At 41.4% G+C, this 15,392-nt stretch overlaps 1 protein-coding gene across 1 annotated transcript; it reads left to right on the top strand.

Moving 5' to 3' along the window:
• Window positions 1-1,901: 1,901 nt before the first annotated feature.
• KCNS3 (potassium voltage-gated channel modifier subfamily S member 3) lies at window positions 1,902-15,167 on the top strand. The gene is made up of 2 exons (XM_075414878.1): window positions 1,902-2,053; window positions 2,741-15,167. Exon 2 carries the CDS (start codon window positions 2,790-2,792, stop codon window positions 4,272-4,274), a length of 1,485 nt encoding a protein of 494 aa, XP_075270993.1. The 5' UTR covers window positions 1,902-2,053; window positions 2,741-2,789; the 3' UTR covers window positions 4,275-15,167.
• The last annotated feature ends 225 nt before the right edge of the window (window positions 15,168-15,392 follow it).

Genomic DNA, 15,392 nt, shown 5'->3' on the forward strand with positions numbered 1-15,392 from the left:
TAACTCATGGCCTGAAATCTTGCCACCATGAGCTCCCAGTGATCCATTTCTCTGTTCTCACTCCATCCGGAAGGCACTGGAGTGGCAAGCAGGCAACAGAAGCCCTTTCCTTTATGGCAGTTGCAGGGATTTGCTGCTCCTCTAAACAGTAGGTGTTCTCCGTCACAGAGAAAATAAATCATTGCATTTTACAGATAGTATGAAATAGTCTCAGCTGGAGGGATTCAACTTCTGGCTGATAAACTGTTCAGCTCTCTGGCCAGTTTGGTGCTTACGCTCCCAGCATGGATCTGTGTGTCCATTTCCTTCTCCTCTCCTTGACATTTCATGACAATTTTGAATCCAGTTGTTAAGGCTGTTCCCATTTCCATCTTTTGCCATAATCAACAAGTGACAAGGACAACACAGCGCATGAGGCCTACTGTGAAGCAGGATGGGGTTGTCTCCTTTTAGATCTTGCTGCAGTAAAATATGGTCGGGAGCTCTGCAGCAGAGTGGATCCCTCCAAGGCAGGCAGCCTTGCTGGGTCCTCCTATTTGGGATAATAGACTCGGGATCAGTAGCTGGAAAATGGCCCCACCTCCATGATGCACCTGTTCAGTCAGTTTGTTTTAAAAATGATGAGGAAGTCAGTTCTGGATTAGACAGAGGTGCCTAAGAAGCTGTGTAGTGAATTACTTTGGGTGACTGATGGAGCTGTAGGTAGCAGTGGTGGAGATGTAGACTTGTCTCTGTTCAGGGTATTCACAGTAGATTTATATCAAGAGATCAGTTCAGCTCAGTTGAGTCTTCCCTTCTCCACAAGACCCCATGGCTGTAGTCTTTTATTTGAAGCTACAGAAGGAAAACACTTGCTATCTTTACAAATTCAGGGAGTGGGGCTATATGGCTCAAAAGAACTAGTCCATCCATACAGGTACCTGAGGCTGAATGGAAGCTGAATTGTTCTAGCTGACAGTGAATAAAGATTGTGGGGTGGGGTTATTTTTTTTTCTTTTGCCTCCTGCTTGTTCTGGTGGTGTAAAGTGCGGCTCACTGTTCAGGCCTAGTATCTCAACCATCCCCTCTGGCACTTTGTAAAGTCTACAGCGACTCCTGTTTGATGAAAATGCCTGGGTTTCTTTTATGTAAAGAGGTGCTGGTGCTCCTCTCTCATGCTGACATACAGCAGGGATGCAACTGTGGTGCATACGCTACTAACAGGGAAATAGATATAACTTTAAAGACCTTCATTAACTGAGTCAGGAGACCTTGAGAAGCAGCAAAAATTATTAAAACCTTAAAATGTCCCAACTTTGAGTAGTAATTGATGCTATTGCAGGAGGCGCTGAAAGGTGGACAGGTATAGAATTTATTGTCTGTTCCGTGAGTATTTTTCCCAAGCCACTAAAGAGCACTAAAGCAATTTCTTTGCATCATATGAGTCCATCTGTTAGGACTGGAGAATTACAATACTCTCTTGTCACATTTAAAATTCATTGACTTCCATATTAAATTGAAATAAATTAGCTTAGCATGCACCAAGTAATTTTTAAGTGTCAGAGACAAAAAACATTGCTCTCCTTATGATCAGAAGTTACATATAGTCTCGTGACAAGTGTAAGAACTGCCAATTTTGGCTTGAAGAAAACAATACATAGAATCATAGAATGTTTTGGGTTAGGAGGGACCTTAAAGGTCATCTAGTTCCAGTCCCCCTGCCTTGGAACTTCTAAGTTCCTTAGAAGGAAAGCAAGAGCTAAATTATCCTGAAAAATTTAACTTATTTGCTAGTAACTCTATCTGCCTTTTTGAATTCAGTTTCAACTGAATGATTTAACTTACAGTAAAATATGGAAATATTGAAATATCCTTCTGTCTATCTGCAGGTATCCACAGCTGCTTGCTGAGGCAAAATTTCTGTGGAAGTTGCATCTCTGGAATCTCCTGTTTCCAGAAATGACATTTCAACACCAACTTCTCAGCATTACTGTAGTGGTTGTGGCTATGCTGTGGCAGAATAGGAAGAGCTTCTGGAACTGACCAAGGTCATAAGAGGCTTGTGACACTCCAGGTGAGTAGGAAGACAGGTAGAAAAATACCTTGAGGGAGCGTAGATACCCAGATATGTACTAGACAGAACACTGAAGTCAGGAATTGGAAAGCTTCAAATGCACGTCTGATGTGTTTTCAAGAATACGGAATACTCTCTGTGGATGACTCTAGAAAGAAATTAATTGATCTGACAATGTAAGTAATTGCACTCCACATTCAAGGAGATAATGTTAAAAGTAGTGGATTATAAATGGCAACATCATATAAATCAATACAGCCCTGTTGAAACCATAATTAAAAGACACCTGCCCTTAAGCTTTGTCCTAATAGTTTTGATGGATTCACAAGTTTTCTGTCTTTAAACTAAAGATTTTTTACATCATTGAAGTAAACTCATTTCATAACTATTAATTTCAATGTGATAGTACAACAGAGACTGATATACTGACAAATTATGCATTCTTCCTCCACGCTAGAAAAAAATGAGACCTAAACCAGAACCTATTGCTTTCAAATTTGCTAAAGCTGTGTTAAACCGTCAAACTGATTTAAACCTACTTCTGTGAAAGGCTGAATAATGGTATTCATCATTTTGTTTCTTTTTTTTTGTTGTAGCATTTCACAGTAACTGGAGATGAAAAAAAAGAATGTATCATAAGAGCAAAACTGAATTAAATGCTCTAACAATTTCTTATGTTCTTTTCAGGTTCAATGTAATCTTGTTGGGCACCAGCAGTGGAACTCCTCTGTTCAAAATGGTTTATGGTGAATTTTTCCGCAGACCTGGCAAAGATGCAGAACTTATCAATTTGAATGTGGGTGGCTTTAAGCAATCAGTGGATCAAAGCACATTGCTCCGATTTCCCCACACCAGACTTGGGAAACTTCTCAAATGCCATTCAGAAGAGGCTATTCTAGAACTGTGTGATGATTATAGTGTGGCAGACAAGGAATATTACTTTGACAGGAATCCTTCCTTGTTCCGATATGTTCTCAATTTTTACTATACAGGCAAACTTCATGTCATGGAAGAACTTTGTGTCTTTTCCTTCTGCCAGGAAATAGAGTACTGGGGGATAAATGAGCTGTTTATTGATTCCTGCTGCAGCAATCGATACCAAGAAAGGAAAGAAGAAGGTCCTGAGAAAGACTGGGATCAGAAAAGCAATGACAGAAGTATAGACTCATCTAATGAAGAGTCATCCATATTTGATAAAGAGCTGGAAAAGTTTGACAGTCTGTGTTTTGGTGAAATAAGAAAGAAGATCTGGGTCAGAATGGAAAATCCTGCGTACTGCTTGTCTGCCAAGTTAATTGCCGTGTCATCCCTGAGTGTTGTCCTGGCGTCAATCGTGGCCATGTGCATTCACAGCATGCCAGAGTTTCAAAGGCTGGACGCCAATGACAGGGAGATTGAAGACCCTGTGCTGGAAGCCGTGGAGATTACATGCATCATCTGGTTCACCGCTGAGCTAGTGATCAGGCTCGTCACTGCTCCGAGTCAAAAGAAGTTCTGGAAGAAACCACTGAACATCATTGATTTCGTTTCTGTTATCCCATTTTATGCCACGTTGGCTGTGGACACAAAGGAAGAAGAAAGTGAAGATATTGAAAACATGGGGAAAGTGGTTCAGATCCTGCGGTTAATGAGGATATTTCGCATCCTGAAACTGGCCAGGCACTCTGTAGGACTGCGGTCTTTAGGTGCCACTTTGAGACACAGCTATCAGGAAGTTGGACTTCTGCTTTTGTTTTTGTCTGTTGGGATTTCTATTTTTTCAGTGCTTGTCTACTCAGTGGAGAAAGACGATGACTCATCAGAACTTCACAGCATCCCTGTTTGCTGGTGGTGGGCAACTATCAGCATGACCACTGTTGGTTATGGGGACACTTACCCAGTCACACTTGCTGGAAAGCTGCTTGGCACCCTATGCATTATCTGTGGGATACTAGTGGTAGCACTTCCAATCACCATTATTTTCAATAAGTTTTCTAAGTACTATCAAAAACAAAAAGATATTGATCCAGACCAATGCAACAATGATCGCAAAGAGAAATGTAATGACCTACCTTATTTTAACATTAGAGATATTTATGCAAAAAAGATGCACTCCTTCATTTCTAGCCTTTCTTCAGTGGGAATTGTAGTCAGCGACCAAGATTCAACAGATGCCTCCAGCATCCAAGAAATGGAGGATGGTTATAACACAACATCTTTAGAGAATGGTGGAGGAAAATGAGTTCAAGCACATTCTCTTCTCTTTATTTCTCTTTTGAGTCGTGGTAAATGTGGACTTACAAACTTCAGTGAATTTATTAAGAGCAGTTAATTCTCAGGGTACTTAACTCAGCCATATTTGGACATTCTTTGCTCTGAGGATGCCATAAAATCTTCATTGTTTATATGAGGCTTTTAAATATGCCTCATATGGTGGTTTAGTTTCTACACAACTAATGTTATGCATTTTTTGGGAGAAAAAGTCAGGAAAATAGTTTTAAATGTGAGATCAGTGTTTGTTTGGTTTTATGGGGCTTTTTTGTTTGTTTGACTGGTTGTTTTCTTCCCTGCAGCAATCTGATAGCTTATACAGAATCTGCTTTTATAATTTGCTGCTGTTCAGGTAGAGATATATTACAAACATGTAAGAACTATCGCACAAGTCAGTGAAGTTTTTACTTGAAAATACACCAGGAAAAAGAAGGAATGATGTACATGTAAAACTGTGCTCACCAACACATTTATGTAATCTTGGAGTTGGGAACCCGTTCCCTAAGTTGAGGCAGAAAATATATTGGTACGTATTTTTTTTACTCCCTGGAAGCATAATATTTATGAATTTCTTTCCAAAAGCACAATACATTTTTAGTTTTGTTAAAATAAATTAATCCCATTGTGCCTATATTTTTCCCAGTGCCCAGCATGGCCAAGCTCTATCAGGTCCTAAAGGGTCTAAATCATCAGTCTCAGGATGAAATGTCTGGCGTAGGGTGGGACAAAAGCTTTTTGTACCTTTTAGCCACCTCTTCTGCCATTGCAAACCTGAGCAATGCTGGTGCCTGGAGAAGATCCTGCTGTGATTAAGACCACCCTGGTGGCTTCCACAGCGGCTTTGTTTTGTGAGCACTGGAGCAAATGTTTGTGGTGGTCTTTAGAAGTTATTGCTCCCTGCTGTCATCACCACTTCTTTGCTGGAGGTTACCACCTCGGTGGTAGGAGCAAATGTAAGCAGCATCTTGGCTGGTTCTCAGTCCAGGGCTGTAATGCCAAGCAACGGAGATGTGCGGACATGCCCTCCTCTACCGTGTATCACCCATCAGAGATGTAGGGTGAGCACTGCATGTGGGCACCCATGTAGGAAACTATTTCCGTTCCTTTTTCTAAAGCTGATCTGTTGGTGACGGCAGCTTTCCTGGTTTGTACGATCGGCTGGAGCGGTGCTCATTGCCTGGCAGAGTGCTGCAGCTCTGTGCATTCCTCTCCTCCCCTGGGATTTCTTACGCAGCCAGCTAATCCTGCTGTGGTTCAAACTGGGTCTTCTAGGGCTATTTAAAAGGAAAGCCAGCCCTTCAGCCTAGCATGAAGGAGTGCTAAGAAACCAGAGGACCTTATAGAAGTCCATAGTGTTTCTGAACACTCATTTTCTTTTGTTTGTCTGGTGACAGAGAGTTGAAGATACTATGATGTTGATATTTACCATAAAGAAGGGCTTCACTATTTTTTTTTTTTTGTTTTAATTATTGGACCAAATACTGAAGCCCTTACTCAGTTTCTGCTCAAGCGGATCAAACTCAGTAGCAGTTGACTTGAAGACCGAGTAAAACCAGAAGATGGCAATCGATTTTATCCTCTGAAGACAGTTGATTTTTCTGGTGTCTGCCAGGTTTTCTATTGAAAAATAGAGAGTAGCTGAAGTGTAGTGGTATTTACTGAGCCGCAGAGCTCTAACCTCTTTCTGAGATGGAGAAACAGAATAGGATGGATCAACCTATGCCTCAGAAAGAAGTGTCCCTCAGGGCTGCTGTGAAACAGTATAGTGATGTGGGTCTTAAAGAGAGTATTTTGAGTTTTGGAGAAACTTCAAAATTTGGCTTCTTACTTGCTGATTGTTGTAAGTGTATGTGATGCTTTAGAGAAAATTAAGGTTAATTTTTCCCATAGTTAGTGCAGGAATACCAAAATGGAAAGTTATTTTAGATGTGTTTTGTTCTCAGTGAACAATTAGCATTACAAAGAAGCAATGATATAAAATATTAAATATGTATGTGCATATGAATATAATAGGAACCAGCAGAATAACAACATAAAAATTGCTCTCTGTCCAAAGAAACTCTCTTGGTAGTCTCTCTATAAAAATATATTACATTGCCACTGAAGTTCAAAAGCAATGAAAACTATTGTAATACAACAAAAACTGCAAGAAATTTGTATTAAATAGTCGAAAAAAAACCTGTGGCTGAAAAATCTAATCTTGTCTATAAATAATTACCCAAGGATCGCAGAATATAAAACTTTTTGTATTAAATTTTACTGACAATTTGTCATAAAATGGAGAAGTTCTTGATCAATCATATGAATCACTTTTAAGGCTGTGACACTGCTTCAGTTCCTCTAACTTGTTTTTATGCATAGATATATCTTACAGCAAGGTCTTTTGGAGCATATCAGAAGGCAGAGTGCATATCCATCCATCATACAGTGTATGGTATTTTGATTTCTGGGATGAGATCTTGGCTTTTTTTCAGATCAGTTGCATCTTAAAAAATGGCTTCGTTGTTATCTGTTCCCTTTGCTGGAATGAGCCCAGCGCCTTACTTTCACACAGGTGCAAGTGGGAGCAGGAAGTGAGCCCTGTTTCATGCCCAGAGATACTCCCCTCAAGGCAGAGCTGCAGTCCGTAACAGACACTGGTATTAGAGAGTGTCACATGTCTTGAGTGCCAGAAAAAAGCAGATGAGAGCAAATACAGAGAAACTGCATGTTCTTACTGCTAGTAGATGATTTTAGTAGAATAATGTACTAGTAAGAGGGATTGTTTCTTATTTAATTTATATTTTTCCTTGGTCTAGAGTTAGGTATGGTCAACATGTAATATCAGTATCAATGAATAAGGTAGATGGTCTTTACTGGTTTTGTATTCCCTTACCATATATTTTTCTCTTTAAAAATGCATCCTAAATTCTCTCCACCCAGCTGCTCTCTTTCAGACACCAAAGCACAGAAGATGTTACTGTTTCGATATGTGTCCCATTTTGAGTGGGAGAGATTTGTTTCTCTTTCTATAAAACAATTTCCTGGCATGTTTGTTTGTCTTGATGGCAAATGCTTCCCCTTCGATATTCATTTCTTGCAGACGATTATCTGCCTTTGCAGCATTGTTCCCTAGTGTAGCACGGGAAGACACCACTGCACTGTTGTGGTTCCCTGTTTGAGCAGCTTCCAGTATCACCCAGCTACCCACAGCTTGTGCCTTGCTGGGAGCAGTCTCTGTCACTGCCACACTTTTTTTTGATGTGTGTTAGAAGAGGGAAAAGGACAATGTAGAGGAATGAGAAAAGAGAAATGGGAGAAGGTAGGAAGCTGTCAGTCAAAAGGAATGGCAGAAAAGCCTGAGAGGACCTTAGGAGAAAGAAAAAGAGAAAGAGGTTGACAGAGTCCTCACTTGGCTTCACTTTTTTTCTTTCTTGTATTTTCCACTAGTGCTTCTCTTCCATTGCCTCTCCTTCTGCCTTGCATCCCCTCCTGCTACCACCCTACCCCCCCCCCCCCCCCCCCCCCTCCCCAGGCTGGGGTCTGTCAGTCCTGTTTCTGTCCCAGAACACGGGTCTTTCAGAGTCCAGAAGGCATGTTTCAGCCACCTGGGTGGCAGCGGGCACAACTTAGTGAGGATGAGATTAGTGAGCACTCCTGCTCTCTGTATGAGCAGTGATTAACACACTTATGGGCTGTGCTTTTTTGTAAGAAAAGCCACAATATCGCTCAAATCAATGGGCGTAAACGTGAGATAAATAAACGGCACATCTGTGTCAGGCATGTAAATGAAATACCGCTTATGACTTGGGTAGAAATTAGTGTCAGGGACCAGAATGCGGGATACTACCATTTAAAAGCAGACTCCATGCTGCTCCCGTGCGAACGGGTTGCTGCCGGGGAATGCTGAGAGCACCAGGCAGCTTTCGCTGGCAAATGCCGTACACGGGCTCACAGCACGCCAAGGGCTCCTGACAGGCTGCTGTGCGTTAATACATTCATTCATTTCCACACATTCCAAACATCGAGAGCAAGTGACAGAAAACCACTAAGCTGTGGAGAGTTCCTCTAATATTTTTTGATTAGCTGACAGTGTTTGTGAAGCTGCTAATACCTCTTCATCCAAAAGAGGACATTTCTCAAACAAAATCGGAATAACCCTGTGCTAGACATGCAATTTGTGACTGATAGCAGTAGCTCGGTTGCAGTCGGTCAATATTGCTGTCTGGTGCTGTATGGCTGCAATGCTGTTGTTTGTATTTCTGAAATGTTTATGCTCTGTCAATCAAGAGACAGCAGATGCCATTAAAACCATCTCAGCACTGTCCCACTGCACAATAATTGTGGCATCTCTTCGAAGCACAGAAGAATGTCATGATTTGATGAGACCTCTTTTTTAATTTCTCGCATAGTTGTAGTTAATTTTTCATGATGGACCTATAGTCTAAGCACAATACAGCAGAAGAAAAAGACAGTGTATGTCTCTGGACGTGCTACAAGATTTTGCTATTGACTTCCCCTCGGGGCATTGCCCTCCCACCTGACTGGCACAACTAAGGGGGTACAAGGAGTGGTAACTCACTGTAGTATAGGCTGAAAGCTGTTACAGGTAGTTAAGGAGTAAAAGCCAGAGCTCCTGGGGGTGCATATAGTTTATATGTAATTGTATATATGCCCTCTGGGCAGAGCTCAGAGCTCATATAAGTGTGTAATATAATCAGATTACATGCCAAATGTGACACTTCCCTTGAGAAACCACCTACAGTTAATTTCTTTTTAATTAATATATTATAGAGGGCAGCTTTTGCTCCGTGTTTTAGCAGAAAAGCAGGTCAAGGGCTCTCTCCTCTGCACACACATTAGTTTTCCCTAAATTGCATATACCATTGGGAGGGAGATACTGCCCAGCACCCTCAACAGGCCTGTGAACCTGTCAGCCAAGGAACTGGGTTCCTAAGCTGGGGGCTGGTTGTGGAGGAGAACCTGTCCCTTGCACCTGTCTGGAAAACGTCTGTCTGGTTTCAGCCATGGCAATGCAATGCTGGGAAAGAGGAAATCTTAAGCGGTATTGCATTTTGTCAATTAAAACCAATACCATCTGTCTTCATGTGATGACTTATGAAGGTATCTGCTGTCACTGTTTCTACAAAACCATTTCAAGGTAGAGCCCAAGAAGGCATTGCATTACAATGGTTTAATCTTTAGTTGCTTTCTACTATTTAATGGCATATATATTGTCTAAGTCATCTATTTTTTTATGGCATTCATCACTATTTCCGCTGCAAACCCTTCTCTAACTGGCATATGCCTTTGTTAGAGAGTGGTATAGCCTAATTTCTGTCATTGTCATAGGATCTTCTATGAATCAGCAGAGGCCCAAAGGTACCCTGGGCAGAATTCATTTCCCTTAACTTCGGCTATGATGTGGCTGGTTATTTGGGCTCTCTTTGTCAGCAGAGAAACAACAGACCTCCTTGGGAGATGGCACATTCTATCTATACAAAGGTCCTATCTGTAGATGGGTCCTGTATGAAGATGGTTACACAACAAGCCTATATGGTTTATTTAGGTTGGATACCTGGCCTTTGGGTAGCTGAAGTTAGATCTGATGAGTGCTAGATGACAAGAGGCAGGGACTTGACTATGCTCTGGTGATGCCATCCTTCCCCTCTCAACACTGTGTATGCAGGAAAGACGGTGTTTCTGATGTTGGCATCTGAACTTGGCTGGCATGAAGCCAGACACAGGAATTCATTCTGAAGCCTGGAGGCTGGTCAGTGATAGCTACAGGGTAAGGATTAATGCAATGTAATATTGATAAAACCAGCTTCCTATACAAGAAAATTTGGACTTTCCCAAAAAGCCTTGCTAGCTGTCTGTTAGAGTCTGTAATGACCTGCAAGTTGAAGTTCAGACTCCTGTAGTAATTAAAAAACCATATAGTAATATAGCAGAGGGAGCAAACTGGTGTTGGCAAAAAGGCAGGCACAATATGCTGACAGTACTTTTGTGACCCAAATTTGCATGATTTTTTGGCTTCCTGTAAGCTGTATAAAATATTCTTATGGTGCCTTGTGTTGTAAATTCTGCCCCTGTGCATTAATATAATAATGGAGCTAAGTCCTGGTATTACAGCTGTGGAGCTGGAAAAAATCCAGGCTTGAAGAAACTGCAGAAATGTTGTTTAGCTGCAACTGCTGTTTTAATGTTGCAACTGACTTAGTGGCGAGGGGGAGCAAGGGACCATGCACAGGCACTAGTAGTGATCTTCCCTTTCTTTCTTTGCTGACTTAATGCTGAGCTCCTCTTGGTTGAGCTTGTAGGCTGAGGGACCGCTATAGCCTTGGGGCCTGCTCAGCAGACCTTTCCTGGGTTTGTTAGGTGTGTAGCCAGCTTTCCCTGGAAAGGGATGGGGTTGGCTCAGAAAATAATGAGGTCTGTATGAACAGACGACTGGAACAGGTTGCCCAGAGAGGTCATGGATTCTCCTTCTCTGGAGATACTCAGGACCCGCCTGGACAAGGTCCTGTGCAGCCTGCTGTAGGTGACCCTGCTTTGGCAGGGGGTTGGACTAGATGACCCACAGACGTCCCTTCCAATCCCTAACATTCTGTGATTCTGTGAAATGGCCTTTTGGCAGGTAGAATAATATCACCAAATTTGGTGTTGACCCCCTCCTACACCTCTAAGAAGAGACCTGGGAGAGAAAGCAGAAATAGGGAAGAGCTTCAAGGCTCAGATATTTGGCAGCAGCAATTCGAAGGCTACTCTGTGTTGTGTTAATCCAAGGGCTTTACTGAATCACAGGTAGAGATTTGTATATAACCTTGAATCCATTCTTCTAGCTGGAATAATATGTTGTCCTCCCATAGGCTTTGAGTTGCAGGTACAACATGTCCTGTTCTCTGAGCCAGTTGCTAGATGTGATGCTGTCTCTGCCTTTCATGCCAACTGGAGTTTGGATGTTTCTGAGGTATTGCACATGATATAAATCATCCTTACAGCTTCTATCCCATTTCCTGGAAACCTGGAAACTACAAGCACAAGAGTTCAAAACAGCTGCTCTAGTCCAATATTATTTTTTGACAGCATCAAATGCCATGCATTTCACAGAAAGGGATTTTCCCTGCTCCTGAATTGTGAATTTTAGGACTTTAGGTATTTTTTTTTATCAATTATTTGAAGACCAGCTTAGGTACAGAGACAGGCAAATATATAAGTTTGGTGTATTATTCCAGGTGGTGTAACCCTGAGTACACAAATAAGTTTCCATTTCTTCGGTTTTTGGAAAATGAGGTTGCAATCTTGCATATTTGGATTGTGGATCTTTGGAAAAAAAATATGGTGAATGAATAACTCTAGGTGCCAAAATGCCAGCTGAATGCCTGTTTAATGCACAGGAATTTCTTATGAACCAGAATGATGCTGGTGTCTGTTGGCATGGCTTCATGAGCCTCCTAGGTGGAAAGCAAAACACATTTTTTTCTTATGTCTAAATATTTCAGGAGGGGATGGAGTAACAGTCTTGATGTTCTGTGGTGATGGTGAGTGTTGAAAGAAATGAAGGGCACATTGAAGTTAAGGTAGTTAAAAATGAACGTGACTTTTTTGTAAAGACACCCCTTCCCTGAGGACAAGAATTTTTCATGTTGTTCCAACTTCTGACTTTTTTTGTAGTTACAAAAACAAAATGTACCAAAACCACAACAATATTTTTCCTTGCTGGATATTTTTAAGATTAAATTAGCTCTAGTCATAGGTGTGGAAAGAAAAATGACTGGTGGGTATGTGATGGGTGCTTGTAATTTTTTTGTAATTCTGTTCTTCTGCCTTTGGCATCACACACTTTTGCATTAACATTTTTTTTGTATTGACTGAAGAATCAAATAATAGACAATATTTATTTGGAGATTTTTTTAGACAATTGAATCTGAAGGAAAAGATAGGGTATAGCATTTCAGTCCGGAGTGATGTCAAATATACTGTTACAGGGCTTGAAAATGAATATGAAACTCATCAGAAGCAATCCTAAGCAACATATGGATTCATATATAGGTATGGTATATTTAGCATATCTCAAGCTACAACAAAAGCTCTATCAATGTTCAGTTTATGAAAAGTTGATAGAAATTCAGATATTAATGTGGTTCTGTTCTAACTGCAGCATTTGGTGCAGTAACGTACTCTTGGCTTTTAGAATGCCTCTGTAAATGGGAGGCTAGTGCTTTGGGGTTTTGTATATATGTGGACATGTACAGACAGCTGTCAGAGTGTTATTGTGCAGGCTTTTAGAAGCTGGCACCAAAGTTAACCTCTGTTAATCTGCCGTGCTGGCACTCACCGAGGAGTTGCTGCGTTACAGGGCTGTGCGGTGCATGCAAAGTGATCCCGTTAGGCAATGCAGAGCGAGCATGCAAGAGGGAACGCGGGTCTTTGCCGAGGGCACTTGCAGCGGATATGTTGGTTTCTGTTACAGAATCACAGAATCACAGAATGTTAGGGGTTGGAAGGGACCTCTGTGGGTCATCTAGCCCAATCCCCCTGCCAAAGCAGCTAGCTTGTTTTGTCTCTATTATCACCTGCTGAAAACCTCTGTGTGCCCCATTTAATGTTTTAATTAATCCCAAGAAGATTTAGGGTGTCTGGAAAGGGTTTAGAAAACACAAGTGTTTCTTTAAAGCAAACACTGAGATGAGGGGGAAAAGGTGGCTCAAAGGCTTTGTTTTCCCTGGCTTTTCTGCCCTTGCATAGGAGTAATGACAGGGCAGGAATGGGAGCAACGTAACGAAATTTAGGTGAAAATTCGGTGTTCAGACAATCTTTAGGACCACTCCGAGTCCATATTAAAATAAATGTTGGAGGGATCTGGGGATTGGGGTAGGGAATCTGCACGCTGGAAGTGCCACACGGCTCTTGCATACTCAATGCTCTGAGTGGAAAGGAGATGACATCTCTGTACCAGTGGTTTTCTCCTGCATAGCTGCACTGCATGGATTGCAGCCTTCTGTGCCCTATCCACAATGTCCTTCTCATTCTGATGCCACTTTCCCTAAGCATTAAAATGCTTCTTCAGTCCTGAAATCAGAGGAGAGATACAATGAGAGCAGCTGGAAGGAGGTGATGGAGCAGGAAAGAGGGGCCGATGGCAAGAGATGTGTCTGTAGAGAGGACAAGCTACAAAGATGCTTTGTTGAGAAATCTTACCCCCCACGTCCTGAAGCTTTTCCTCTCCTCAACTCCTGCAGAGAAACATCTTCCACAGAAGAGGACTGTGCCTTGGCACAACTTTGGCAAAGTGCAGACTCGTGTCCTGCAGTCCTTTCAACATGGGTAGACATTGTGCAGTGTAACCTGGGACACACATTTGTTTTGGGGACAGTCTAGCTCAGTTCATGGTATTTCTTTTCCTTTTGATTCTGTACTTTGTAGCATCCAAAAGGGCTCTGGCAACGTGTACTCCCCTTTTAGGCATACAGCATGTGTTAGGCTATATAATCCAAGCAATGTTCCCAGCTATTCAGCACGCTAAAAGAAAGAGTGAAGCAAATGAGGTCAGGAAGAAATGCTTTGTACTGCCAAAATCATGTTCTCCCACAAGTAATTTTAGTATCCAGTTCCTTTAAAATGCAGGTGACTTCCTCACCACAAAATCTAGTTCTCCATACAAAAAAATGCTCCCAATAAACCTTACATGGGCTGATTATTTATTTTATTTCAGATAGAGGAGAAAAAGAGAAGAAAAATTCATGGCTTTTCATGTGGTGAAAAAAGGCAGGCAAAAATATTTGAATAACTCTTATGGCCAAATAATTCCACAGTTATCAGAGTGATCTTTGTTGGACTAAATCATCAGAAAGAAACTGTATATACATTTGAGCATAAAAAAATAAAGAGACGAAAGAAAAATTGCTGACTCTTTCCTATCTCTGACTCCTTTCATGGCAGTTGAGATACCTTTCTCTTGGCAAGTCAGTTGATGAACGAGTTGTTAATTAAGTGGTCAAAAAAGTAGCTGAAAAAGGAGTTTGGAATCTGCGACATCTCAGCATGGAGGAAACCATCTCTGTGATCAATCCTGTCACTTTTTGACACCTTAATTGAAAGTTATCTTTGGCACTGTGCAGGCAGCTCAGGTGCTGGGAATGTGGACAGCTTTGCGTTTTGTTGTGGTCATTTGGGAACAGCTGTACTGAAGTGATCGGCAGCCAATCCTGCTGCTGCTGGGAAGACAGAACTGCAGGTATGGCGAAGCAGGCGGGCTTGGAGTGGCAGGGACGGATCTAGGCTGGCTCAGACGGATCGCTCTCGTGGTGGAGAGCAGTGGCTTTGGGCTATGAAGGATTGGGATCTTCCCTCGCGGCTCTAATTGAAGTTTCATGTAATCCCGTGCCAGCCATTCTGTCATCCAGCACTTCTGGTTTCCGTCACGTCTTTTGCCTCTCTTTTCTGAAATTTAAGCTATGTAGTACAGCAGTTGTCTCTCAATCTATACGCTCCTTCTCTAGAGGGAGTGTGGTGGTCAAAAATGGGGCTGTGATATTGAACTAGACCTCATGTTACTGGGAAAGTGGTGACTAAACTGTGGAGAAGTGGAAAAAGTTGAGGTCTTGTTGGAAGAGCTGATTTTAGTTTTGGCCAAGCTGTTCAAAATGAGCTGTCTTTAATGAAATGTCTAAGGAAAAAAAGCACAACCCAGAACATATTAGTCTGGGGGGGAGGAAATAATCATCCTCTGTGCTGTCCTGTCATAGTTATATAAAAACAGTGTAATTTATTACAGCAAACAATAGGTTTTTTATTTGGTTGCTGAACCAAATTGTTTAAAATATCCATATTAAAAAGCTCAAGGGTGAGCTTTTTTCTTTTAATTAATGTTTCATTTGAATTTGAGGGGTTAATTCTTCTGCATCTAATTAAATTTAGGGTGGTTTGAAATAAAAAAAAAAGTTTCATAATGAAAACATTTTTTTAGAATATGTTGAAATGCAACATTTCAGCATCTTTGGAAACAAGATGCTCTCAGAAAATTTCACAATGAAATACGCACTGTTCCAAAATCCCTCCTGCCTTTTTTGTTTTTGTTTTGTTCAGTTTGTTTGTTTTGTGGAAA

This window comes from Opisthocomus hoazin, chromosome 2 (genome assembly GCF_030867145.1).
Source record: "Opisthocomus hoazin isolate bOpiHoa1 chromosome 2, bOpiHoa1.hap1, whole genome shotgun sequence".
Classification (NCBI taxonomy): domain Eukaryota; kingdom Metazoa; phylum Chordata; class Aves; order Opisthocomiformes; family Opisthocomidae; genus Opisthocomus; species Opisthocomus hoazin.

Excerpts from the sequence above, each read along its gene's own strand:
- KCNS3 (XM_075414878.1), top strand. The coding sequence starts at position 2,790 with ATGGTTTATGGTGAATTTTTCCGCAGACCTGGCAAAGATGCAGAACTT.